Source organism: Rosa rugosa, chromosome 3, assembly GCF_958449725.1.
Source record: "Rosa rugosa chromosome 3, drRosRugo1.1, whole genome shotgun sequence".
Classification (NCBI taxonomy): Eukaryota; Viridiplantae; Streptophyta; class Magnoliopsida; order Rosales; family Rosaceae; genus Rosa; species Rosa rugosa.
Genome location: NC_084822.1, coordinates 47,915,683 through 47,941,833, shown reverse-complemented (window position 1 = coordinate 47,941,833; position 26,151 = coordinate 47,915,683). Strand labels below are relative to the sequence as shown.

At 37.2% G+C, this 26,151-nt stretch overlaps 2 protein-coding genes across 3 annotated transcripts; one reads left to right on the top strand and one right to left on the bottom strand.

The window, feature by feature from the left end:
* Positions 1-459: 459 nt before the first annotated feature.
* On the bottom strand, positions 460-8,784 carry LOC133737007 (uncharacterized). 2 transcript variants are annotated; one of them, XM_062164638.1, is made up of 16 exons: positions 8,392-8,784; positions 8,189-8,305; positions 7,739-7,912; positions 7,309-7,605; positions 7,145-7,230; positions 6,866-6,947; positions 6,562-6,783; positions 6,178-6,237; positions 5,380-5,459; positions 4,303-4,610; positions 4,122-4,213; positions 3,897-4,026; positions 2,313-3,535; positions 1,919-2,223; positions 987-1,157; positions 460-895 (listed from the first exon to the last, which is right to left on the bottom strand). In XM_062164638.1, exons 1-16 carry the CDS (start codon positions 8,626-8,628, stop codon positions 781-783), a joined length of 3,699 nt encoding a protein of 1,232 aa, XP_062020622.1. In that variant the 5' UTR covers positions 8,629-8,784; the 3' UTR covers positions 460-780. The 2 variants fall into 2 exon arrangements, with proteins under 2 accessions (XP_062020622.1, XP_062020623.1); XM_062164639.1 differs by having other exon boundaries at positions 6,562-6,753.
* A 3,930-nt stretch (positions 8,785-12,714) lies between these two features.
* Positions 12,715-15,720, top strand: LOC133736845 (lysM domain-containing GPI-anchored protein 1-like). The gene is made up of 5 exons (XM_062164440.1): positions 12,715-13,781; positions 14,190-14,307; positions 14,393-14,554; positions 14,653-14,684; positions 15,112-15,720. The coding sequence occupies exons 1-5, from the start codon at positions 13,112-13,114 to the stop codon at positions 15,387-15,389; spliced, it is 1,260 nt and encodes a 419-aa protein (XP_062020424.1). The 5' UTR covers positions 12,715-13,111; the 3' UTR covers positions 15,390-15,720.
* The last annotated feature ends 10,431 nt before the right edge of the window (positions 15,721-26,151 follow it).

Here is a 26,151-nt window from a genome sequence, read left to right as displayed (position 1 = left end):
AACAGCTTCTCTCTCTGGTGTGCGGCCTCATTCCCACACATATGGGATAGGGTGCGTAATTTGTAACCTCGTTCCTAATGGAGGATTTCTTTTGCTGGATAAATTAAGCACCTGTATGTGCATATTTATGTTTGGTTTTTGCTTTCTTTTAGAGAATTGAGATGGTTTCAATTAATCATCCATTTGATTGCAAAGGCAATTAAGCTCAGTTCTATTTCTGTTCATTGAGTCGACAAAATGTTCCAATAAAAATTGGAGTCGCATAATTATACCATTAAAAGTCAACACTTTCTGAGAACCCAATCGCACTTACCGTGCTAAGCATACTACTTGTAATACTCTTTAGAAAGGTACAGGAAACCTGCAATTGCAATCTCAACCCTGCTGTTAATAGACAAACAAAACTATTTGACCCAAAGCTTGCCCAAATCCCACCCAAAGCACTAAGCTATACTGTAGTTGTACTGAAGTTGCCTGGTTACTCTTTTCCTATTTTCACTTAAATATATACGCGTTACATACTAACATAAACAATACCTAGGAGCTCCAAAAAATAATAAAATATAATCACTCTAAGCGTTACAATGAGGGAAATGGGAAGGAACCATAGCGGGATTTGCACATTAGGACACTCACCTTTCCTGCAAGTGAATATCAAGCCTTCATAGTGATTCCTTTCGGGTCTTTCTAGAGCAGCCTTATTGAACCTGACTACCTTATTGAGATTCAGAAGTTACTATAACATTATGTTAGTTTTCTATCTGATGAATTGCATCAGAGTTAATCGGAAGAGGTGGTGGTCTTCCCACGTAAGTTATACTGATCTAGCAATGATAACTGTTCAGCAGACAACATTCTTGCACCACTGCTCAGGTAGTGTGGAGCAACCCTCCTCCTGCATTAGAAAATCATGCTACTATATCAACAATGCAAGGGGATTGACTTAAAGGCTGCAAGAAACAAAATTGACTGTAGTGGTTGATTACCTTCTTCTTCTTGTGGTCATCTCGACGCCTTTTGACAAACGAGAAGCTTCTGATCTTGAAATGTGGCGAAGTGAGGAAAGATACTCGAGGTATGCACTGCCTCTCAATGTCAAGTTGAATCTGGAAGGTACAATTGACTGGATTGCATCAAATATATGCGACTTGATTTCACTGCATTGTAGACACAAGGAGTAAATTGGTTATTTGAAATACCATAAAATAAAATATATCCAACTTGAGTTTACAGAATAATTTGCAAAATGCTTCATTTCAATAGAAAATGGAGAGAAAATAAGCCCCTTAAACTTGGGCAATACCGATGTGAAAGTAAACAAATAAAACAGTTTGAGACTATGAATTAAAATTCATTCTAGATGATGAATAGGCAACTGTAGAAGATCCTTGACTAATATTTAATTATATATATATATATATATATATATATAGGATTTTTCTCAGGTAAGGATGTCCTTAGTTTTTCTTATGGAACGGATTTACTGTTTTCACCCACTTTCCGATCACATTTTTACATCTTAACCGTTCAGTTTTTAGGTCCTAATGTATGGATCACCTCTGCAAAATTTCAGCCAATTTGGTGATCGTTAAGGCGTCCAAAACTGCAATTTACACGAACGAACCGGAACCGTTCGTTTACATTGTTGTAATTTGCAGTTTTGGATGCCTTAATGATCACCAATTTGGCTGAAATTTTGCAGAGGTGATCTATACATTAGGACCTAAAAACTGAACGGTTAAGATGTGAAAATTTGATCGGAAAGTGGGTGAAAACCGGAAATTCGTACCTAAGAAAAACTAAGGACATCCTTAGTGTAGCCGGACTGTATATATATATATATATATAAACAGAGGAAGCATTTTTACGATTGGAAAATTGATTCTCTTATAATATTCTCCCAGCAAGGAAACAATACCTTGTAATCACATTTGGCTGACTAATCTCTGAATTTCTTCCAGCATATGATGTTTTACTTGTTCTCATACCCTGTCCAACTAACTTACATAAGGCCATCATATTAGTTGTGTTAGCCAACATCTCAGAGGCTATATCCATATCCACCCTCCTCACACAACCTACATTTGATCCTACTGAAGAAATGCCCTTTGCGTAGAAGCAAAATCCATGCTGGGCAATTGTGGATGCCAATAGCAACCGCTCATCACACCAGCTGAATGAATCCGACTCATCAGAGGAGATCATTGATGGTTCCACAGAATCCTGCATAAAATTCTAATTGCCATCATGAACTAAAAGACACAAAATGCAAAAGGAGCTCTAATATCCAACACAAGAATAACAACACTTACACTCATTAGTGGTTGGCATTTAGAAAACAACATGTCAGTTTCCGAGATCAAATTGCTCGTTCTATAAGCAAGCATAACAATCTGAGAGGCCTCTTGTTCTGATGCAGCATACTGCCTTAGATCATTGCGCCATCCACGAATTTTGTTCCATGAATCTTGAACAAGATCACTGACTGCTGAGGTTTTTTTCTCCTGTATAAACTTGGAGCCCTTATTAAAATCCATGCGGCTGCACTCATCCATCAATTGATAAGCTCTTGCAACAGTCTCCCCATGTTCACTTTGAGAATCTTCCAACTCCTGATGAGAATATTCTAGAATGGCATCACAATTATTTCCCACATTATCAAAATTTATCTGTAATCCTGATTTTAATTGAGCAGGATTGTTGTCTTCAACAGGTAATTCTTCATCGAAACGTACTTCATTCATGGTGTTAGCAAAATGGCCAGAAGACACTGTTTGAGACAACAGATCTATTCCATTATTGTCTTCAACTGGTAATTCATCGCCCAAAAATACTTCATTTATAGCTGTAGCAAAGTGACCAGAAGACATTGTTTGAGATAAGAAATCTGTTTCATTATCCATTTGAGTTTCGGGAACAAAAGACGATTCTGGCACACAGGATATATCTGCGAAGTTGCACATTTCACTTGTGGGAAATTCATCTGCAGTTAAACAGTCATAAAGTCCTCTATCTATATTCGTCACTCCAGGAAAAAGTAGCATCTCTGATAATGAGTCAACTCCAAGGATTTCATGGTTAGTATCTTTATCTGTAACTGTAGGATATCCATTCTTCATAAAGTCATCTTCAGAATCAGAAGACAATACAACACCATGCATCCTCCGAACATGTCGCCGGGGGAAAGGAAATGAGGTACTTGAATCATTAGAAAAGTCGGGAGCAGTATCAGTTGCTGTGTACTCACTGCACTCATGAGTATAGCCATTCCTGCTCAGCATTGCTACCTTCTTGGCCTCCATATTTTCCATTTCACTATAAGCCATGTTCAAACTACATTGCACTTCTATATTGTCATCTACCTCCATTGGGCTTAAACCTTCTTCCATCATTGATAATGACTTGGTTATCTCTTTCTCTACTAAATCAGATAACTGAGAAGGTAAATCCCAAGGTAATAATTTTGGCAGCATCTGATGACCAGCCTCAACATCAAATAGCAATGAACCATATGTCTCTCGCATAATTTTTGTATCTGCATGGTCAAATATATGATTAATTTTGTTATAGCAAAACAATGGATGTACAAAATAATTTTCCTAATAAAAGTGGTAGAAAGGATGATAACACACATAGGAAACACCAAAACAACATACTTCAACTAAAGGCTCTAAACAAAGCAAGCAATTAAACAGATTTGAGTCAGTTCCCAAAAGCATTTGATGGCATAAAATCATTTTTCAAGTGAAACAGTTTATAATATAAACTAAAAATTTGTCATGGGGGTCTTACTCAATAAAAGTCAACTCGCTGTGCACAGAATTCCAGAGTCTTTACAGAATAATTTATGTAGATCTAAACACAACTAATATGCATGCATGTGTCCTCCAACTGACCTTTTCTAAAACTTCTACCTTGGCACCAGAACTGAAGATGCATAATAATTTTCCGAATATCTCCTCCACAACATTCAATAAATCGCTCAAGTAAATAGGGCTGTATGCTGGCTCTCTCTGCAGCACAAACCTGCGGAATAATTACAGAATGAACTTAAGAACATCTAGTTTGAAGTGCAGACAATGAGAAAGTTAACCAGAAAATGACTCGTCAGAACTACATACCATATATGCATGGGAATACAGCTCCGCTGATGATGGCAACATGAAATGCACTTGTAATCTATCAAAACTGTCTGGCAGGTCAGGTTTTGGACCTAAAATATTCCACAATTCTAATAAGTCCCCGCACAATTCAAAACACAAATTCAAGGAGTACATATATTTTAACCTGTAAACCTCTTACTATTGCTGGTCAATATTATGGGCCCATTCGCTGTTTTAGCTATCTGCTGAATTGCTGCAATGAAACCACGTTCTTCTTGAAAAGTAATGTCCACATCCTCAAAAAGTATAACAAGTTTATCTTTGCAACAGTCCTCCTTGAAGGCAAATGTTCCAGAAGTTCCAGTAGCATCATGACTTTCTTCATCTGATATGGGTATCAGTTCAACAACATCATCATCCAAGTCTTGGCCTGTCGTACCAGTAGCCTCAACAAAGCGAGACTTCATAATAAGCTTGTTCTGTGAACCAGCAGCATTGGTCACTGATCTGAAAGAAATAAACAGTCGATAAATAACAAGGCAGAAATATATTAATTTATACTTGGCAAATTCTAGTTCATAAATAATGATCAAGACCAGCTATCAACATGATTTACAAGCAACAGTTTCAAACACAAGAACTTGCTTTCTGAATAAAACGTACATATAAATATATAAAATTAACTAAAAGCTTATATTACCATTCGTATATGCAATATAACATTGTGGAAAAGACAATAAAAGAAGCTAGTTTTGGAAATATGAAAGCTTCGACCACTAATAAGTTACAGACTCGCAGTAAATACCCTCATTTAGAGGTGATATTAATCTTCTCAGAGTCGATGCTCTATTTCACATTACATTATTGTGAACAGATCTCTTGGCCAAATAATCATAAATGCGCAGTTCATTAATTCTCATCTCTGGCATTTAGTAGCTTTGGACAAGCCAGACAAGCATATCTTACTTAAATAGTCCATTCACACAATCAAGGACAGGCAAACCATTTATAATATAAGCATCAGGCATCAGGGGAATAGTCTTATGGTTTTGAGACCATTTGACCTAGAATTTTTTTTTTTTTTTTTTCTGGCAAAATTGACCCAGAATTGTTAAAACTGGGATCAGGTAATGTATTAGTTGTAAACTTGCTCGAACAGAAGAAACATAGAGATCGATGTGGACCTGCTCAAATAAAGAATCTAAAGGGAATCATCTAGTTCATGGCAGTGAAACAACAATTAAACCAATACTTTTGAAAGATAAATAAGGCACACCTTTGAAACTTGCGAGATTTGAACGCCTCTCCAAACCTCTGTTTTACAGTAGCTCCAGTCCGACACTCTGATGCACTGAGCTGGTTAGACAAGATATAAAAAAATCAATTGTTTTGTCAAAACTATCAAAATGCCGGGAGATGGTCATAGATTATGTAGAAGTTATCAATATAAGTATGAATATATACCCAAAGTTGCATGTATTAATAAAAATAAATATGTTATAATGACAGGATGAAACAACATCGTGATTGCCTTGAATTCCATGCATCATCCGGGATCCCCGTTCCATTGTTTAGAATTTGGACTGAAGGGTAAGGTTTAACTTAGAATGACCCAATGAAAATTGACAAGCATCTTTTTTCATATTGGTCCTATGTCCAACAACCTAACTTCTGGATATATTTCTAGATCTAAAGATGATTACTTCACTACAAACAAAGAGACATCAGGTAGGGGATGTATTCAGATCTATGCCCAAACTTGTAGCCATAGCTTATCCAAAGGTCCAAATCTTGATAATTTATATGTTAATATGGGTCCCAGCAACCGTAAGCTAAAATCATGGTCCAACATGGCAGTGATATCTAGGAAGTGATACGAGCAATTGCAACCTTCAGCAGAGTAGATAAACAGTTCCATAGGGTGACTTGGCAATATGTTCTAATTTTCCTCTTATGAGTTCATTGACTACCACATGACAACTTTCTTCTCTCTTCCTCTCTAAATCAATGTAATTATTATTCACAAATCAAATCTTGATCAAATTGAATACATGTCAGGATAAAATTTCAGTACCTCCAAAACCTTAATCCCTTGTTCTTTTGCACACGCATATATAGCTGCAGACTTTCCACTCTGCAAGATGAGGGGCATACTTTAACCAAAAAACAATGAACCAAAAGGATCAACACTGAATTTACATTTATGTGTGCCTAACAAGTTTTATGCCAGAAAGTACTCGCCTGATGGTAGAAATTCCTATAAATTGAGAGTCAAGGTGAAACATTGATTGGAATTAAAGATTCTACTACCCAAAACCAACATGCCGTAAAGATTGACAACACATGTTCCTTAATATCATTCCCAACAGAAGTTTTGGATATTTTGACGCACAATTACATGGACAGAAATGTCAACTAGATAAAAAAATAATAATAATAATAATATAAAAAGTCATACCCCAATTGGCCCTGTAACTAACAGAACATTCTTTTTCTTCAAGATCTCATCGTCTTCACTTTCTGAGTCACTTTGAGTGCACTTATAATCAATGCCTTGCCTGTCACCATCTTCACTAGTTTGAAGATCTCGTTCATACCAAGAACGAAGCCACTCACTCAAAAACCTCACAGATTCATTATTACCACATACCTGCATGATCAAGTTTTCAGAAGAAGAACCCTTTAAGGATAGAAAATTCAAGGTCGATACTGTTAAATGCACAATTGTGATATTAAGAAGATACAGAACCCAGATTTCTTACCTCCCTGGCATTCTTTGGCTGGTACTTATAAGTCCATAAGCTATTCTCAGATTGATCACAGCAACCAGGATTGTTTGACATCCTGAAATTTATTAATCAGAAAAGTGAACAAGATCTCATTGTATATAGATAGGCTAAATATAAACTTTGGATAGACATTGGTTTGAATTGATATTAATAGTCTTTAACCATGCAGATGAAAGTCGAGACTACTTTGTTTTAAACAATTGGCCTTAAAAGTCATAAATGCCAAGACCATTGACATAAAGCATGTTCAACCTTTCCTCCAGAAATGTATTCTGCTGCTCAATATCTGACTCCTTCATGCAACCAGTATGCTCAGAAAACAAACCAACCTCACAATCCTGACAAAAGACAGAATTAATTGAGTTGAAACTGACTTCCTTAAAATATGTTATTCACATGGATGGTGAAATATGTACCTCTACTTCCTTTGAGTGCTGATAGCACCTCATTTGCTCATTAGGCAAAAACTGAGGGACTGTGGATGATGTTTCCTGAGCACATTCCTGTTGAATACGACACTGATCTAAAGAGGCTGTGTTTTGAAAAGTTGATGATTTGCACGGTTGGGAAACACTAGAAGCCTTATCAAAATTTAAGCACTCAACAGAGCCCTCAAATATTGAGGACGGCATACATTCATGATGAGGACCACTTGTCAGACTGGTTTCCTCACAAAATGTCCAATTTCTCCAATCAAGAAACACAGCATCGTCCTGCATCGCAGATTGGATTCATTTTAGAGGTCAGAAAGACAAAAGCAAACACTAAAATTTATAAACAGCTCATGCCATTAGATACTGAATATTGTAAAACATTGTAAACATGTCTAAACCAAACGAACCATACCTGAGTATCGTCAAACACATGAATTGGGGCACAAGTAATATATTTCTCCTTACACCCCATGAAGCTTGAACTGCCCTCGACTTCAGTTGCCTCCTGACTTTTCTTGCCCGCTTTCGAACATGCAAAAAAGGGATGTAATTGCCTTCCTTCCTTCGTCCAGATCCGTGAGATTTCCTAATGAAACATATGAGGAAATACACTTAGAGCAAAGTTAATGAGCAAAACTTACAATCACTCCATAGTTTACTAATTTTTCTTTTACTAAAATCTAAGCAATATAATGATCACAAAACTAGCTACTTCAATTAGAATCTGATGCTTATTTGAGCTGAGCTGACTTAAACCAAAACATAATCCATAAAACTCTGAAGCACAACGTAACTAACATTACATGTAAGAAGACTAAAGAACAGTAAAACCACAGCCCTCGGAGAAAACGCAATGACTAACCTCGCTTCTCAATTTGGCCTCTAATCTCAAATCAGGCATTATCAGAGGTCCATCTTCAACCACCACATCTTTTCCATTCTTCTTGGTCGGTGTACTATTCGCCGATCGCTTACCGTTCTAGTTTCAAACAAAATCATTACAAATCAGCAACGAAATTACATAATGTACTATATGATTCAGAAACTCAAAGCTTCAAAATTCACCTTCTTAGGAGCTTTAACCGGCGGCGTCTTCTTGGCCGCCGCCGGCTTCCTCTTCCTCTTGCTCTGACTCCCGCAGAACTCCTCATCCTGATCGTTCTTCTCTTCGCTATTCTCCTTCTTCGGATCGCCGTTCTCCACCAGCTCCGCCGGCTTCACAAGCACCAGCGTCGACTGCACCAGTCTCCGCCGGGTCCGCCGTTTCGGCGTCGCCGGAGATTTCTGCGGCGATTCGTCCATGTGAATCGAGTAATTGAGCGGATTGATTCGGTTGAGGAATTGGGGGTTTTTGCAGAGATTTTAGGGATTTGGAGAAAGACCAGCTAAAGTCTAGTCTCGTCCTTTTTTTTTGTTTTGGTCCAAGCAGAGTTTTTGTGTGTAACGGAAACGTGGTTAGTAAGAGAGAGAAATAAAGGAAATTTATGGAGGGAAAAGGAAGATTTTGTTCCCGCCTTTGGAGGTGTGAAACTCGATTTGGGCGTTCTTTTTATTTATTTCAATTTAACCCGCCTCAATTTATTTCTTTACCGGCCAGATATTTGTCTCCTAATATCTCAATTATTACTATTGATGAGTTTATGGATTCATCAAGTTTAACGGTGGGATTGCGTAGGTGAAAAAACTAATCGAAGAAAACGAATTTACTCCATCACTTGTTAATTTTGTTATATATTTATTAGACCAATGTTATGTTTTACGGTGAGATATTAACACAATGAGACTAGCACACAATTCGAATGTATGTATCGCTAGAGTGTGTGTAAAATGATCAATAAGATTATTGAAGCTAGTACTTGTACATTTGTATTTGTTGGAAGTTGCACTGCTCCGGGGCAATATGGTTTTCTAAGCACAAGGGTTGATAATCACTATTTTGGAGTGAATGCAACAATCTTTCTTGACACTCAAGTACGTAATATGGTTTGGTGACTGTTGGATCATTATTCATATATGTATTTGTGTCCTAAAACATGAAAATTACTTGTTCTAAAGTCCAATTTAGTGTTGACTAATCTAATTCCATATATTATAGAAAATCTTGACAAGAGGAGAAAAAAGTGAATTTCCAGCGAAATTTCCATGCACCACCACTTTTGGTGGCACAAGTGGTGGCGCACCACCACTCACGATGGTACCATGTTTTTTCGGTCATATTCATGAAGGAGTAATATTGTACTTATTCCATCACACTCATTCACCATCATTCCATCATAATCAAATTTTAAACTTTTTTGTTCCAAATCAACCATACATTTCTTTCCTCTTTCCTAGCACCATCTCTACTCCCTATGTGCACCAAAAGTCTTCATTTAACACACAAAATCTGCTACGTTTTTAGGGGTTTAATCACTATCTTTCACTCATCATTACCTACTCTAACCTACACCATCACTCGCATACCCTTTTTCCCTTGGTTTTAGGATCTATTACCACATTATTACTTCTTACAAGGCTAGAGCTGCTCCATTTGGCTTATAATCATCATTTCACACCTTTCTCTCTCCATCTATTTACGCATCCCTTCTCACAAGGAATAAATAATCACTCACACTTAGCCATTACATCTTTTTCTCTATCTATTCTATACACAATCCACTAGCATCTTCTCCACAAACCTCCATCACCACCACCTTCAATCCACAACCTCTATTACCACCACCACCAAATTCATAATCTTTTTTATCTAGCCATTCAATTTCATATACATAAAGCTTCACCATTTGATCATTTCTACATCTCATACTCCACCATCGAGCAAGGAGAAGGAAGAAGAATTCTAGCATCACTTGAGGAATCATCATCACCATCACCGTTAGCATCATGTCAATGCCTCCATGAATTCATCTACATCATCCTCAACTTGATCATCACTAGTCACTTTTCTAACCATACTCTTTAGTTTGATGTTCATAAACATGTTGAAGCTTATGTATTTGATTATGAGTGGGTAGTTAGTTTGTTAAGGCTAGGATTAAAAGCCCTAGCCAATATTGCATGACATTGATGTAAATATTATGTTTGATGCACTTTTCATTAGCACCTTAACATGCTAGTTCAATAGTTGAATATTTATGCTTAAACTTAATAAATTTGGATATGAATATTTGCCACGACATGAGAAACAATTAGGCTTGATTAACCTTGGTTATTTGAAGCATCATAACATATCACATGTGCATGTTAGGGTTGTGAACTACCATCACTTATAGATAAGCATGGTTGGTTTGCATAATTTTTTCATCTCCAAGCTTTACGCACTTAGAGTAATGCACTAGATACCTATTGGATTGAAATGCGTTATTTAAGTAGTTTTTTTTTTGGCTAAATACAAATTACTACCTTGTGCCCTTGTGGTTTAGGTCCAAAATCAATTCAGTCCCTGAACTTCTAATTTCATCAAAAACACCCCTGCACTTTCAATTTTGATCTAATAGGTCCAATTTGTTAGTTTTCTGACAATTGAGTTATTTAACTTGTTAATGTGGCTCATATATAGCCTATGTTTTATGATGTGGTATCGAGGTGGTCTGCATAGTCAATTTAGGAGTGAGTCCTACTATTAAAAATAATTAGTTTTTCAATAAATAATCCAACTATAACTTGAACCCATAACAGAATATTAACGAATTGGACCTATTAGATCAAAATTGAAAGTGCAATGGTGTTTTTGATGAAATTAGAAGTCCAGGGACTGAATTGATTTTGGACCTAAACCACAAGGTACTAACTAGTATTTAGCCCTTTTTTTTTAGAGGAATTAAGTAGTTAAGTACTACACTTGATATCATCAAAATGAGCATGTCCCTTGTCATACATGAGAGGGATGCAATGAGAGAAAAATTGGCTAATTAAAATGATATCATTCACTACATAAGCAACATTATTTGCAAGAGAGGCTAGAGGTGGAAACCTTAAGTCTTAACTCCCATCTATTTCATCACATCTAATTTAACTTAGCCTAGTTTACATTTTAAGTATTCATTTAGTTATTTCCAAATCAAATCATCTCTAAAACAGTAAAACCAAAAGCAAATCGCTACTCCATCTTGTATATAATCACCATGAACTTTGGTTCACTTGTGAGCCTCTTGTTTGTGATTTGTACAATTCGCATTTTCATTTAGCATCCTTTAGGTTTCCCTAGCTAAAGTGGGTTTCCAATCTCTTGGGTATGATATCCTCTACTCATAATCTCCTACACTATAACTTGACCCTTATATTTGAGAGCGACTATTTAGGTAACAGTGACACCTTCCAAAGCGATTATTCGATAGCGTATATAGCCTATATTTTTTTATCTTGCGCACAGGACTCTTAGCTCTAAACAACTATTAATTTTAGAATTGTGGATGTTATAATTCTGTGATTGTAGCAACCCTTGCTTGAGATCAACATTTTATGTTGTTAATACTATTAGAAAGCAACTTGTCCCATGCCTTAGCACTAGATCCCAAGCCATATGAGTCTCTTGATTTTACATTGGATCAAGTTAATAGCAAAGGCTCTTATTTGATTTATGCCGGCATACGAGTACTATATAGATTTCTTTAACTTCAACAATTTTCTTATTAGACTGACTTATGTCGTAATTTATAATTTGCTATTTTTCAAATTAGAGAAGTATTTTGATTAAATTTCAAATAATTCTAATATAATAATTACAATTTAGCATTGAACCAAGCAAAACATACAATTCTCTCTTTTTGTAGCGGTAAGATTTTTTTTTTCCAACAAAATAATGGATAATTATCATATAGAGGTAAAAAAAAAAATCCTTTTTTTTTTTTTTTAATAAGAAAATAAATAGGTCTGATAAAAGTCATAACGTTTTCTCGATGGGTCCATAAGTTTTGAAGCATCAGGCCCACGACCCATACGTTCGGGTCGCGACCCAAAATTTGCAGATTCAAATTCCAGACCTCACCTAGTATGCAAAACACGACGCACCACTAAGATGTCACCGTGTCCTGCAATCTCTAAACTGGGCGTAAAACACACCACCATTCCAAATCCAACCAGCATCAAAACCAGAAATTCTTCTCTCCCGCATACCCGCAAAGCAGAGGATAAAACCTCCCTACTATTTGAATGTGGGGCTCCCTCGGATGCCCCACGATCTGAAAAGCATATACCCAAAATTACCAAACAACCCCCCCGAACTCCCCGCTCCTAAAAGCGACGTGAATGATACACTAGCGGACATCCCTAAGACAAAACGACGCCGCATGACCTGGCAAGATTCACCTTTCAAATGTTGGTGATTGTAGGTTTGACGAGGCTAAATTGGTCCACAAGAAAGTTATGTCGCCAGACTCAAACCTCGAGAATCTGACCGGTCTCTCTGCTCACTCCACTCTATACAAAACAGTTGTCTGTTCTCTCATCTTTTCCATTCATTTTCAAGACACTACTTTACCTTGTTCATCTTTATCACTGTGCTCTCTCTTCAACGAGAGCAAGAATCCCAAACCCTAACAGACCCAGAACAAAACCCATTTGAATTAACCCTGAAATTTCACCTCCACAGCAATCAAAACCGCCATTTTTGTCTTCAGCTACACACACATTGCAGACCCATCTCAAAAGAAACAGAGCAAAACCCCCCCTCCCCAATTTGTTTCAGTTACAAATCCAAAGAACCCATCTTTTTGGCTGTAAAAGCTTCACCACACCACATTTCCTAAAACCCATCTTTCAATTTCGGGGTTTTATAGCCAAAAAAATGCAGCACCGAAAACCCTCTTACAAAACCCAGTCCTTCATTTTCCTCTGGGTTTTAAGCAATGTACTTGTTCTCGCGACCTCAAAGTCCACAATCGAGCCCTGCTCGAACTCCGACTCCTGCAACGCTATGCTCGGCTACAAGGTCTACACCGAGCTCAAGGTCTCCGAAGTAGCTTCCCTCTTCCAGGTCGACCCCATCTCTATCCTCACCGCCAATGCCATCGACATTTCGTACCCCGACGTCGAAAACCACATTCTGCCCTCCGACCTCTTCCTCAAAATCCCAATCAACTGTTCCTGCGTCGACGGAATCCGAAAATCGGTGTCGACCCACTACAAGACCCGGCCCTCCGACACCTTGGCCTCCATTGCCGACTCGGTCTACTCCGGTTTGGTGTCGGCGGACCAGATTCGGGAGGCTAATTCGATTTCGGACCCGTCGGTGCTGGATGTGGGACAGTCGCTTGTGGTGCCTCTGCCGTGTACTTGCTTCAATGGGACGGATAATTCGTTGCCGGCGATTTACTTGTCGTATGTGGTGACCCCGGAGGACTCGCTGGCGGGGATTGCGGCGAGGTATTTGACTACGCTGACGGATTTGATGAATGTTAATGCCATGGGGAGCTCGGCTGTTAAGGCTTCTGATATTATTTCAATTCCATTGCCTGGTAAAATCTCTAATTTGCACATTGCACCAACAATTTGGTTTTCGAAACTAGCATTAAGTATGATGTTCTAGGGTAGTCCTTCTCGAATATTGCTATGTGAATTTGATTATGATATGCAATTCTTCTGTATTTTGTAGCTTGTAGAGTGATTGTGCTAGTTTTTTATCAGCATTCCATTTTAATTTGATGGTCTAACTCATTATATTTGGTTATAATTTGTGCACTCATAGGATCACGACGCATGTACATGCTAATGGATGTTAAGTTGTTCAAAGTTCAAATATCATGAAATGTTGAGTTTTTCTTTTCGGGTGGATTAGTAACTAAAGCTTTTGTTCTTGTTCTTTTAATGTGTGTATTTATGAGATAGCCATGGTGGTGTCTAAGTTTTGCTTCTCTCCATTGCAGCCTGTGCATCAAACTTTCCTAGCTATGCTGCAGATCACGGCTTGATTGTGCCCAACGGGAGCTATGCCATTACAGCAAGTCACTGCCTTCAATGCAGTTGTGGTCCTGGGAGTCTAAAGTGAGTGATGAGATTACTTCTGTATCTGTTTCTACTTTCTCGTATGGATCTAGTATTAATCAGCTTCATTGTGCATTTGTTACAGTTTGTACTGTGAGCCTGCTTCATTAGCAGTTTCCTGTTCAAGCATGCAATGTAAAAACAGTAACCTCATGGTGGGCAACATTACAGCGCAGCAAACTAGTGCTGGTTGCAATGTTAGTTCTTGCAACTATGGTGGTTTCGTGAATGGCTCCATAATCACGACGTATGGTTTTCCTTTCTGATTGTACTTGTTACTTATGGTCATTTTGACATGTATCGTGTTCTGTTTGAATGTCAAACTGATTCCATTCCACTCTGCAGGTTGTCCACATCTCTTCGGCCTCGCTGCCCAGGTAAAATCTTAGATGCTCTTTAATATATCCACTTAGAACTTAGAAGGGGACATTACGTTCATATATAGCTTGTGATTGCATTTTAGATTTCTAGATTTTTCATGGAACATGAAGTTTGGAATGATTCTCATACTTGAACAAATTTTTTTTTTTCTTTTTCTTTTTCAAAAGTTGGTATATTCTCTTGAATTTTTTCTTTATAATGCTGTAAAATGCCATTTCAGTTTGAGGACTGCTTTGTTTATAGTTGGTTGCGTAGCTTTTTAAAGCCTGTAGGCTGGTGGCATATTACTTATTCACATAAAGATAGAACCAAATCAAAACACCTGCACTTTACGTTGTGAAATCTTTAGATTTAATGCTTCATAGAGCTTGGACTCTGTAATTACTCTCTAACAACATTGTTACTTCAAATGCCACTATACAGGACCACAACAATTTCCACCGCTCAAAGCCCCACCCACTTCAGTAATCCGGGATGCAACATTTGCACCAGCACCCGCACCCCAGTCTGATGGCTCGATAGCAGGAGCACCCCAGTCTACGGTGCCTTCAACGACATCCAGTTCACTTCCAGGATTAGCGCCCATAGGTGGTCCTTCCGGGAGTTCTTCTGCTGCTTGCTCCTTGGTTACGCCATTGACCAATTTGCCAAGTGCAGTTTTGTTACTCTTGTGTGTCAAGTTCATGATGGCCAACTTATGATAGTTTTGGTTTTGTGCTCTGCACAGTTGCTTCAGTATTTGGACAGTCCAAAACTTTCTTTAGTATGTTAGCCCTTCTATCTATTTTTAGTGTTAAAACTAATTTTGTGGATTTGGCAAACCATGGGGCTTTGGTTTTCCGATGGGTTTTGTTCAGCTCTGCTGCCAGATTATGCACTGTGAGGTATGGGCGGTATTGCCATTTCTGTAATCTATTCTTCTTGTTATCGTCTTCCAGGGCTTTAAAATATTGCCTGTGCAGAGTTTGTTTATTATGTATCGACTTGATGAATCATGATTCATGATCAATATATCAGTGTTCGCTTCTATCACATGTGGACTTTCAATCATCTAATACATGTAGGAGAAAGAAACTCCTCAACTCACTACCACTATCACTACTGAAGACTCAGAAGTACTATAACATGATTGCATTCTCTTGCAAATTGCAACATGTTGAATAAACCAGCAACCCTATTCATCTTTCTCCACAGACGAATTGAAGGACAATTTTTGTTCTTCACCTATAAATCTACAATGCTTCCGACCAACCAGCCACCACCACCAACCTTTTTTAATTTTTATTTTATTTTGGTGAACAAACGCATCAATCCTCGCACTTAACACAGGAGTTTGTCAACCAACTTTGTCAAAATTAGTAGTTTTTTCTTTTAATCCATTTATCGGATTTTGGATCCGGCGGTCAGATCATCAAGTTTGTTTGACCGACCACCAAACGATGTTTTTTTGACTTTGTCAAGGGGAACCCAAATGTTTCTTAGACCTAAGACCACCAAACGATGTTAGATACACCTCAAAGAAAAGGGTTTTGCCTTTGCATGAAGAACAAATGATAATTTAGTTATGAGATTTAAAGTTTTTAAATTTGATTGATGAGTCGAACATGTTACGTATCACCGTCATTTAAAATTTGAGTTAATTTGATTAAAGTCCAAAATCAAGACCCTATATTGATTGTAGTCTGGATGAATTTTTTTGTTAATCGCGTTCCTATGACTCAACTGCTATATTGGATTTAATTCTTTTCTATCTTGTTGACTCAACACCTAAATTTTTCATTCATAATATACCCTTATTTAATATCTTTTGCACAAAAAATCAATATATTAACTGTAATCCTAAATTATTGCAATATGTTTTAATGTAATATCAAGAAATTTAATATGTTAACATTAATTTATATTATTAGTTTCTTGATTGAATTCAAAAGAAAAAATCTATATATAATAAGACATTATTCTTCCTTGATCTTGCCTAATACATATTCCCTCATTCTCTTTCTCATTCTCCTTCTTCTTCTTCTTCTTCTTCTTCTTCTTCTTCTTCTTCTTCTTCTTCTTATCTCCTATCAATTGTCTCATCTTATTTTTTTTAAAAAAAAGAATCAATTACCTCGTCTTTCTTATCACCACCATTGAGGTAAATATTATTATTTCATGTGTGTGTGTACTAAAATTGTTGACTTAATTTGTCTTCATTACTCTCTTACACGAACCATTTCTCTTTTATCAATGGATTGATGATTTGTTATCGTGTAAATATAATTTTTGTTTATGTATCTGCATGTGAGGTGTATATAGTGCGTGGTTAAACTTTACCTTTATTTTAGACATATTATGGTGAAATACCTCTTTATGAGGTGAAAATAATTATACCTCTATATGAGGTTAAACATTCTAGTTTGCATATTATTTTTTATGTTGATTTCGTGTTCAATAATTATATGTACCTTGTAGTTAGGTTGATTTAATGTTCCTCACTTTCTAACTTTTGGTTAGGTTAACCACCACAGGTGGTCGAGTTGGTAAGAGCCTCCAGGTGTGGAACCCCGACACCCAGGTTCGAACCCCGCCGACGCTTATTGGAGTTAAATTCCAATATATTCTTGGTGGTCAGGGGGGAGGAAGCGTTCTGACAAGATCCCCCGAGCACGGATTAGTCTCTGGGCATAGGAAGCCTCTGAGGACACCGTGTGATTGACAAATAATAAAAAAAACTTTTGGTTAGGTTTATACTAGAATAGCATAATACCATATTTTTTCTTTGCAAAGTGAAAATATATGTCTCTGCATGAGGTAAAACACTCATGCTCGCATACTTTTTGGTTAAATTGATTTCAAATTCTTAATTATACCTCGTGGTTAGGTTGACTTGATGTTTTAAGTTTTATGTTGTTTTTTTTTTTTGAATAAAGGGCTGGTGCGGCTGCCCTCAAGCCTTGATTAATGAAACTGTTGAATACAAGGGGGGGACATTAAGCCTAAACCCCTGATTACAATAAACATATAGAGAACATCCTGAAATCCTATCATGAGTCTCTACCAAATAGCAAAGAGCGCTTTACTGGCGACTCTATTTGCTTCGACATAGCGGTGACATAACGGAAAGATAACTTGATATGTAACTCAATTACGACGGTGACATAAGTTTTATTTATTCATAATTTTTGGAATGATTATGTATAATTAATAATTTAAATTTCAATATTTGAAAAATTAAAAATAATAATAATGAAAATTCGCAAAATCAGGTAATTTAAATTTGTTTCATTTCTTGACCTGAAGGGGCAAATTGGACAAAATAAATAGTCAATGGACTGCAATTAACAAAGAAAAAGTGACCGAAGTGTATCCACCATTGAACTACAAAATTGGACATTGATTTAAATTCCTCAATTTATAACAATTAAGTAACAATTACGTTTACGACCAATTAAAGCCACAAGAAACTTGCAGTCTTTCAAAGCCAAGGTAGCTAGGGATCACAGTACTAATGGTAATATGCACCATATGCGAATGGTTAGCTAAACAATCAGAATTCTAACTTTTCTGGTCTGAACCGAGACCCTCTCTCTCTAAACACTAGAGAGAGAAAGTAGATCTGGAAAAAAAACCCCTCCCCCTTCTCTTTTGCCCAATCTTAATCCCTCTGGATCTAGATTGAAGGCTTAAGAGTTGGGGGGAGGTCCCTTCTCCTTCATCCCTTTCAGCGTCCTCAAGAATCTGCTGCTCTTGTCTCACCTTTGTGGTGTTCTTTTGCTCCCTTTGTGGTATTTCTGGAATGTCCAGTTCATTCCTGACACTGTCCAGATCAGGAGGACATTGTTCCTCACCTCTTTTTTTCTTTCTTTCTCAGTGTCAATCAATCCCACATCTTTCCAGATCTTTGTTTACCCAACCCCAAAACAAGTCTTCTCATTTCACTCTCAATCTCCATGAGAGCTACTGTGGCTGCAATGATAAAGTGCAAGACACTTACCTAAGGGAGGTTGGGTGCTCACGCATGGGTTCATCACCCCCATTCTCCATGGTTATGGTTCTCGGTCCTCTTTTGGCAGCCACGACTCTTTCTTGGTTTGGGTCTTGATGTTGGAGAGTATAAGGTTGTTTTGAGGGATCTTCTTCCCTGGGTTGTTGGTTTTTATATGATTTGTGTTCTAGGTTTTGATTGGCACAGGTTATTCAACATGGAACTGCTTGGTGTACTGCTTCCGGCGACACATCGGCGATTCTATATGGTCGGCGGCGCTAGGTGGTCTGCAGTAGCTAGGTTTTCTGTTTTGGATTGGGCTTGTTCTTTGGGCCTATGCATTAGTTTTTTTACAAGGGTTAATTTCCTTATACTGGCTTTTCTGAGCCCAATTAGAAATTAAATTTCATTTTCCTTATTGTTTGTTTGGGCTTGTCCATCAGACTTACTAGTTGGTTCTATTTTCAGCCTTTTAGGCTAGCTTTGGGGCAGCTTAATTGATCCCCATTGCCAAAATAAAAAATAAAAAATGGTAGTATGCAATATAAGCATATAGGAGCAGAACAGAGAGATAATAACTTTAGGAAAGTATTCTCCACCCCAAAAGATGCAGATGAGAAGCCGTGTTTGTTTCATATAGCTGGTGCTAGAAATTACGGTTTTTAAAAATAATTTACAGCCTTGCCATTAGATAGGTATCCGTAGCCTTTCTCGCCGAGTGGTGTTGATTTACCTCTGCGTGTTTGCTCTTTTGATCTGCGCGAAGAGAGAGTACGTGAGAGAGCGGGAGAGGACGAAATGGATATGATGTTCCTTTTGTTTCTTCTCTCTGTGCAAGTCGAGACAGATAGGGAGAGCATGCTGAACTTCGTAGACTCCAAGTGGAAATTATTTGGTGATGACGCTGATTATTCATTGGCTTCAAGAATTTTGGGGTTTTGGCGAAATCGGTTTTTCTGGTTTTTGTTTATTGTTGGGAAATCAATGTTCCTTTTGGTGTTTGGTCTAATCATTTTGGTTCATTTTGGGTTTGATTGGCAGATTCTTTCTCTGCAATTATAACGATCTCTAAATTCTGATGCCCCGAATAGTCACAAGCAGGTGATTTTGGTTACTTTGGCTCTGAATGTGAAAGTTTACTGCTTTGATCTCTGTGGTTTAGTTTTTGGTGGTTGTAAATTTCTCATGGTTTGTTGGTTTTGAATGGTTTTCATAAAGCTTCTTGAATAAGAAATCAAGTTGAATGCATGGCAAGATCATTTCAACCGTGATACTTGGAGAGGCCGTGTACTATATATAGGGAGGTTTGTGAAGACATTATACACACCACAAAAATTCAGAATCATAAACACAACTCGTCCCCTTCTCCTCTCAATATTTCGGCAATTTCATCATTCTTCAAGGTTCAAGACCGTGAAGCATCTCCATCTCCATTCAAGCATCCTTGCCGTGATCCTCATCCATTCCACCACCTTTGAAGCTTATTGCATTCTTGAAGAATTCAAAAGTATAACCATGAACACCTTTTAATGTTTTCGGTTTTGCTTTGTAAAAAAATTTTGATTTCAAATCCTAAATCAATTTTGATTTCGATTCTTATTTTGGTTATATGATTTGCGATTTCATGATTGGATGAAGTGTTGATTTTTGATATGTAGTTTTCGAATACTATGAAGCATGTTTTAGGTTTTAAAGTGTTAATTTGCGATTTCAATGATGTTATGCATGTTTGTTAATTTTGTGCTTCAATCCCACCGTTTATATGTTTATTGATCTTAGGATGCATACTTTGATTGATGAGCATGTAATTGAATCCATATTAAGATTGCTAGCGGTCTAGGTCTTAATAATCGAAGTGCAAAACCTATAATTCCTTAGGTAAATTAAGAATGAGTCTTGCATGCTTGTATGGCGTTCCAACTTGTGTTCTTGGCTTGAATTGATCAAACTTCCATATGTGCTTAATGCGTTGATTGTGTTCTTGTTAGTGATTAGCTACCATTATTAATTGCATGCTTGATAGGGTTAACTATGGTGCGTTCATCTAGTTAATTTAATTAAGGGAAGTAAAAAGGACTTTGTATGCGTTCATCTCTGTTCTTGATTGATTCCTTGATATGACATGTTTTGATTCGTGATTTGGACTTTGAAACCTTGCCAACGTGTTAGTAGTGGTTAACTCTATCTAATGTCGTTCCATTCATATAAATCTACTTGATTTTGTGTTTTGATGTGTCACATGTATATAATTAGTTGTTAATTTAGAATTAAATCTAAAAATCCCATTTTCTTGTGTAAATCGTAAATTTTGTAAATATATACTTTGCTTGATTTTGTCTAACGTTTTATTTTGCAGGAATAAATAATCCCTAATCCCCGGTTGAGAACGATCCCTACTTATTCTTACTATATTGATAGGATTTTAAATTGAACACTAACTTTTGTGTAGGTCAATCTCTTTATTGGTTTGATCACAGAAATAGAGTTTATGTAGTGAGTCTAGTTATAAATGTTTGTATCCCACTGTTTCCCAACTCCCAAAAGAGACTGATGGAGACATTGTAATCTTAGTTTCCTTCATCAAGAACTGAAAGACCTCTCAATCTTCTTCTGGGAAACCTTTTCTGCCATTTAAAATAGTTTTGGTAATATTAAAGAGGGATTGCCACCCTACCACTTTCTTGGTTCACCCTATAAATATTTGAATTATTGAACGATTATATTACCCAAGTGCAAAATGACTAATAAGTTTAATAATATTTAAAATTCAAATCTGTCAACCAACAAAATACACACACACACACATTCATTTCTAAGTTAAAGGTAAGTTAAGAAGGAAATGTAAATTAGTGATCAACTAATCACAAATCCCAAAAAAAGAAAAAATGCTTTCTCTGACTCTCGCAAGAGAGAACTTGCGGCGGGGCAAATCTCGGATGGCGGCGGCGCTGTACCTTTGACCGGGAAGGATGTTTCATCTCTCTCTTGTCTATATATCGTAGATGACGGCGGTTTTGATCGTCGGGATCTCTTAGTTTTGGACCGGAAGCTTTTGGATGGTGGCTGGGCAGTGAAAGGCGGAGCGACCGCCTGGGTGACTGTGTCAGGCTCTCAGGCTTGGAAATTCGGAGGGGTCTCAATTGATGAGGCTGTAGAGGCGACGGAGCAAGGCTTCTCGCTTTCCTTCTTGCTGGCTTCGGGTGGGACTAAGCAAGGCGAAAGCTTCACCTTCTGCTTTGCTGTCACGTCGCTTGTCGGCGTTGGTGGTAAAGAGGAGACTTGGGTTACCGGAGTTGAGGATGTGGGCTCAACTAGTTTTGATAGAGTATGTACAGGCGGAGGCAAGCCTGTTGACGGCCTTGATCTGGAGGCTAGGGTGGACGCCGGCGGAGGCAAGGATGCTGTTCGCAGAGGCAAGGTTGCTGTCGGCGGTGGATGCAGCAAGAAGGTCGGTGGCGGCTATGCTATGGTGGTTTCTGCTAGGGTTTCTCCCATTTGGGCTTTCAAATGGGCTGCTGTGAATGTGGGCCTCTTTTTTTGGTTTTTGGATTGGGCTGTTTCGAATCCAAATGATCAGTAGGGCTTTTCTGGTAAGTGGAGATGCTGAAATTGATCAAATGGAAGAGTTACTAAAAGATGGTGGAGCTATGGAAGATGCAAGAGCATAGTCCTCTACTACCAATATTTAAATTAGCAAACTACATATACCCCCTTATAGGATTTCAAAACACAAAAAACTCCATAACATTTGGTTTTGAACATTTAAGGACAAAAGTTTACACTTAAGGACAATATGCTCTCCACTTGCCACATGTCATGAGTTAATTTACTTTTTTACCCTTAACTACTTATTTTGACTTGTAATCATTTTATAAGGATTAAATCTTACAAATAAGGACAATTTGCTCTCCACTTGCCACATGTCATGAGTTAATTTACTTTTTTACCATTAACTACTCATTTTGACTTCTAATCCCTTTATATTACTTTTTTTTTTCGAGAATAATCCATTTATGTTACTTTTTTCCCCCTTAACTACTCATTTTGACTTCTAATCCCTTTATATTACTTTTTTTTCTTTTTCTGAGATTAATCCCTTTATGTTACTTTTTTTTTTTTTCTGAGAATAATATGTTTATATTACTTTTTTTTTTCTTGAGAATAATCCATTTATGTTACTTCTCAAAAGCAAAAAAATATATATATATCTTTCTTCTATATATATGTTGCTAAGAGAATGAACTCTCATCTCATCGCCTAATCCTACTATTGCATTCGTCCAATCCTGCTACTGCACTCGCTGCACTCATACTCGTCAATTTTTGCTACTGCACTTGTACTCGTGTCCAGTTCTGCTACTCATGTTCTGCTACTGCACTCATCATCACCTAATCCTGCTACTGCACTCGTTGCACTCATACTCGTCCAGTTCTGCTACTGCACTCGTCATCGCCTAATCCTGCTACTGCACCCGTCCAATCTGCTACTGCACTCGCTGCACTCCTACTCGTCCAATTCTGCTACTGCACTCATCATCACCTAATCCTGCTACTGCACTCGCTGAACTCATACTCGTCCAGTTCTGCTACTGCACTCGTCCAGTTCATGAAGAATATGTACTGCACACATAGTAGCACATAACAATAATATGTACTTCACACATGCACATTATGAGTGATGGGATAGTGAAACAATAGAGATCCCACAGAAGTGAAAATCATATTTTAGGCTCCATGTTTGGTTTCAAACAAAATCTCCAACAACAATAAACTAAACACAGTAGCACATAACAACAATAAACTGCAGAAAGAAACTTCAAATAAACACAGTAGCACATAACAACAATAACACAGTAGCACAAATACAACGATAACACAGTAGCACATAACAACAATAAACTAAACACAGTAGCACATAACAACAATAAACTGCAGAAAGAAACTTCAAATAAACACAGTAGCACATAACAACAATAACACAGTAGCACAGTAGCACAAATACAACTATAACACAGTAGCACAGTAGCACAGTAGCACATAACAACAATAACACAGTAGCACAGTAGCACATGATTACAACAAACTAGTGACTGTCAAATCCTCAACCACCTTACAGATAAAGAGAAAAAGGAGCATTAACATTCTGCCGTGAGTGTTAGTGCTAAAAGAGCTGCAGGACAATAACTAGCTGCCTAATAAAATAACAACAGGTCAGTCCTAAGTTGAATAAAAACCCAGACCAGTTACCAACAAAATATGTTGTTGTCCTTTATCATTGTCGTAGTTTAAAACAACTAACAAAGAAAACTTAGATATTATAGTTATAAAAAGTTAAACCTAAAACCTGAACACAATTCACAATAAAAGAAATAGATGGGAAGGCTAACACAACCTATACCTCACAACAAATAAGCCTAATCTTTTTGCAATTCAGTTAATCCACATAACGTTGCAATGCAATGGGGTGAAGAATCCAAGCATTTGAAAAACAAAAAGTTTACTACTTAACCCACTCTCTGCGACTGCTAAAGTCACCTAAACTACACTGAAAACAATTGCATATCAGAGAAACTCAGCAACCTCACCAAAACAAACAACAATTCTCATACATAAAATAACCGAAAAAGCCCACAAATTCATTTAACATCTTGCTTAAGGAAAGGCGCTCAAGTTCACAAACAAAACAAAAATAAGAATACATCTGGGCACCGACATCTTCTTCTAAAACAAATACAAAAATAAGAATACATAAGGCTAACACAGTAGCACAGTAGCACAAATACAAGATAAGAACATTGATATACCTTTTCAGGAAACGGCGCCGTACTGTTCTCTTCTTCTTGCCCAGCAGCCTTGCTAGCACTCAAGCCACCACTATCGTCAGCCATCACAGCTTTGTTCTCTTCTTCTTCTTCCTCCCTTTTACCCTCCGAATCGGAGTCTTCCTTCTCCGAAATCACAATCACGCGGTCCTTCTAGTTCTCCTTCTCCGGCTCCGGCAGCACCGCCTCCTCCTTCAGCTTTTTCACAGCTAACCTCGTCCTCGGCCTCACCACAACGACTCGATCATTATATTTACAGTTGCGAAGCTTTGAGAGTCATGGACATGGCTGAGATTTCAAGCTGAGCGCTGCTACTACGGAGATTTTGCAAAGCGTTTTGGATCTGTCGCTGGAGTTTTTAGGTTTTCCAATTTGGGTTTGGGGGTTTTGCGTTTTGCATTTGGGGATTTCAGGTTTTGGTCGGTGAGGATTATGGCAGTGGCATGAGCGTAAATTATAATAAAAACTGAGCATTTTAGTCATTTTCTATCAAAATTTGAAGCCAGGTCTGCTTCATTTGGTTTTGGGCCTGGGCTTATGTCCTTATTTGTATAAAACAAATTGAAGGTGAGTTTTCTGTGTTTATATCTTTGGTCATGTGCTACTATGTAATTTTCTCTATTTAAATTTCATTTAGGTCGCAAAATCTAGTTGCTCGGTTATATTTATTTAAAGACTAAATACTTGTTACTCCTCATACTTTTGCATGAAAAACAGTTTAGTCCAAAATTTTAAAATTAAACAGTTTAGTCCTTATTCTTTCTAATTCTCACACAACAGGTCCTAAAATGACTATTATACCCCTCACTTTTTATTTTTTTATTTTTCTCTCTTTTTATTTTTTATTTTTTCTGCCTCTCTCTCTCTATATACACACACACACACACATATATATGTGTGTGTGTGTGTGTGTGTGTGTGTATATGTAGAGATATATATATATATATATATATATATAGAAAAAAAAAAGAGAAAAAAAAAGTGAGGGGTATAATAGTCATTTTAGGACCTGTTGTGTTAGAATTAGAAAGAATAAGGACTAAACTGTTTAATTTTAAAATTTTGGACTAAACTGTTTTTCATGCAAAAGTATGAGGAGTAACGAATATTTAATCCTTTATTTAAACTGCTTCTAAGTTTTCTAGGTTTTGTTAATATAAATGTGCGTGAACTTTCTTGAAAGGTGGGTGTATCCGGGAGTGCGAGGTTTTGTTTTCTCTAAAATAGGTCATTTGTATGTCCAAAAGGACGGCTCTTTCTGTCGGCCCCTCAGGAATGTGTCATTTCTGGTACTGCTTGCTGAATATATATTATAAAATTGGATGACCTATTTCGATTTAAAAAAAAAGAAGGAAATGTAAAAAAAAAAAATGAAGAAGAAGAATTTGACGTTAAGATGGAAAATGAAATAAATCTGAGGTGACAGTTGAGTCATTGGACGTTAAGAAAAATTGATGCGGACTACAATCAATATGGGGTCTAACTTTTAGACTTTAATCTAATTAACTCTTAAAAGGACAAAATAAAACATGACATGATACCCTAATGTCAAAAAAAAAAAAAAAAAGATGTTGTAAATTAAATTTAAATTTGACTGGAAAATTCTGATGTGAAATTATGTATTTACGCGAATTTTATTTTTCTTTCCTAAATATATAGATGGTGTGTCTCA

Excerpts from the sequence above, each read along its gene's own strand:
- LOC133737007 (XM_062164638.1), bottom strand. The coding sequence starts at position 8,628 with ATGGACGAATCGCCGCAGAAATCTCCGGCGACGCCGAAACGGCGGACC. Across the intron at positions 7,913-8,188 it reads AGGCCAAATTGAGAAGCGAG|GAAATCTCACGGATCTGGAC; the intron begins GTTAGTCATTGC and ends ATGTTTCATTAG. Across the intron at positions 2,224-2,312 it reads AATGCCAACCACTAATGAGT|GATTCTGTGGAACCATCAAT; the intron begins GTAAGTGTTGTT and ends AATTTTATGCAG.
- LOC133736845 (XM_062164440.1), top strand. The coding sequence starts at position 13,112 with ATGCAGCACCGAAAACCCTCTTACAAAACCCAGTCCTTCATTTTCCTC. Across the intron at positions 13,782-14,189 it reads TATTTCAATTCCATTGCCTG|CCTGTGCATCAAACTTTCCT; the intron begins GTAAAATCTCTA and ends TCTCCATTGCAG. Across the intron at positions 14,685-15,111 it reads TCTTCGGCCTCGCTGCCCAG|GACCACAACAATTTCCACCG; the intron begins GTAAAATCTTAG and ends GCCACTATACAG.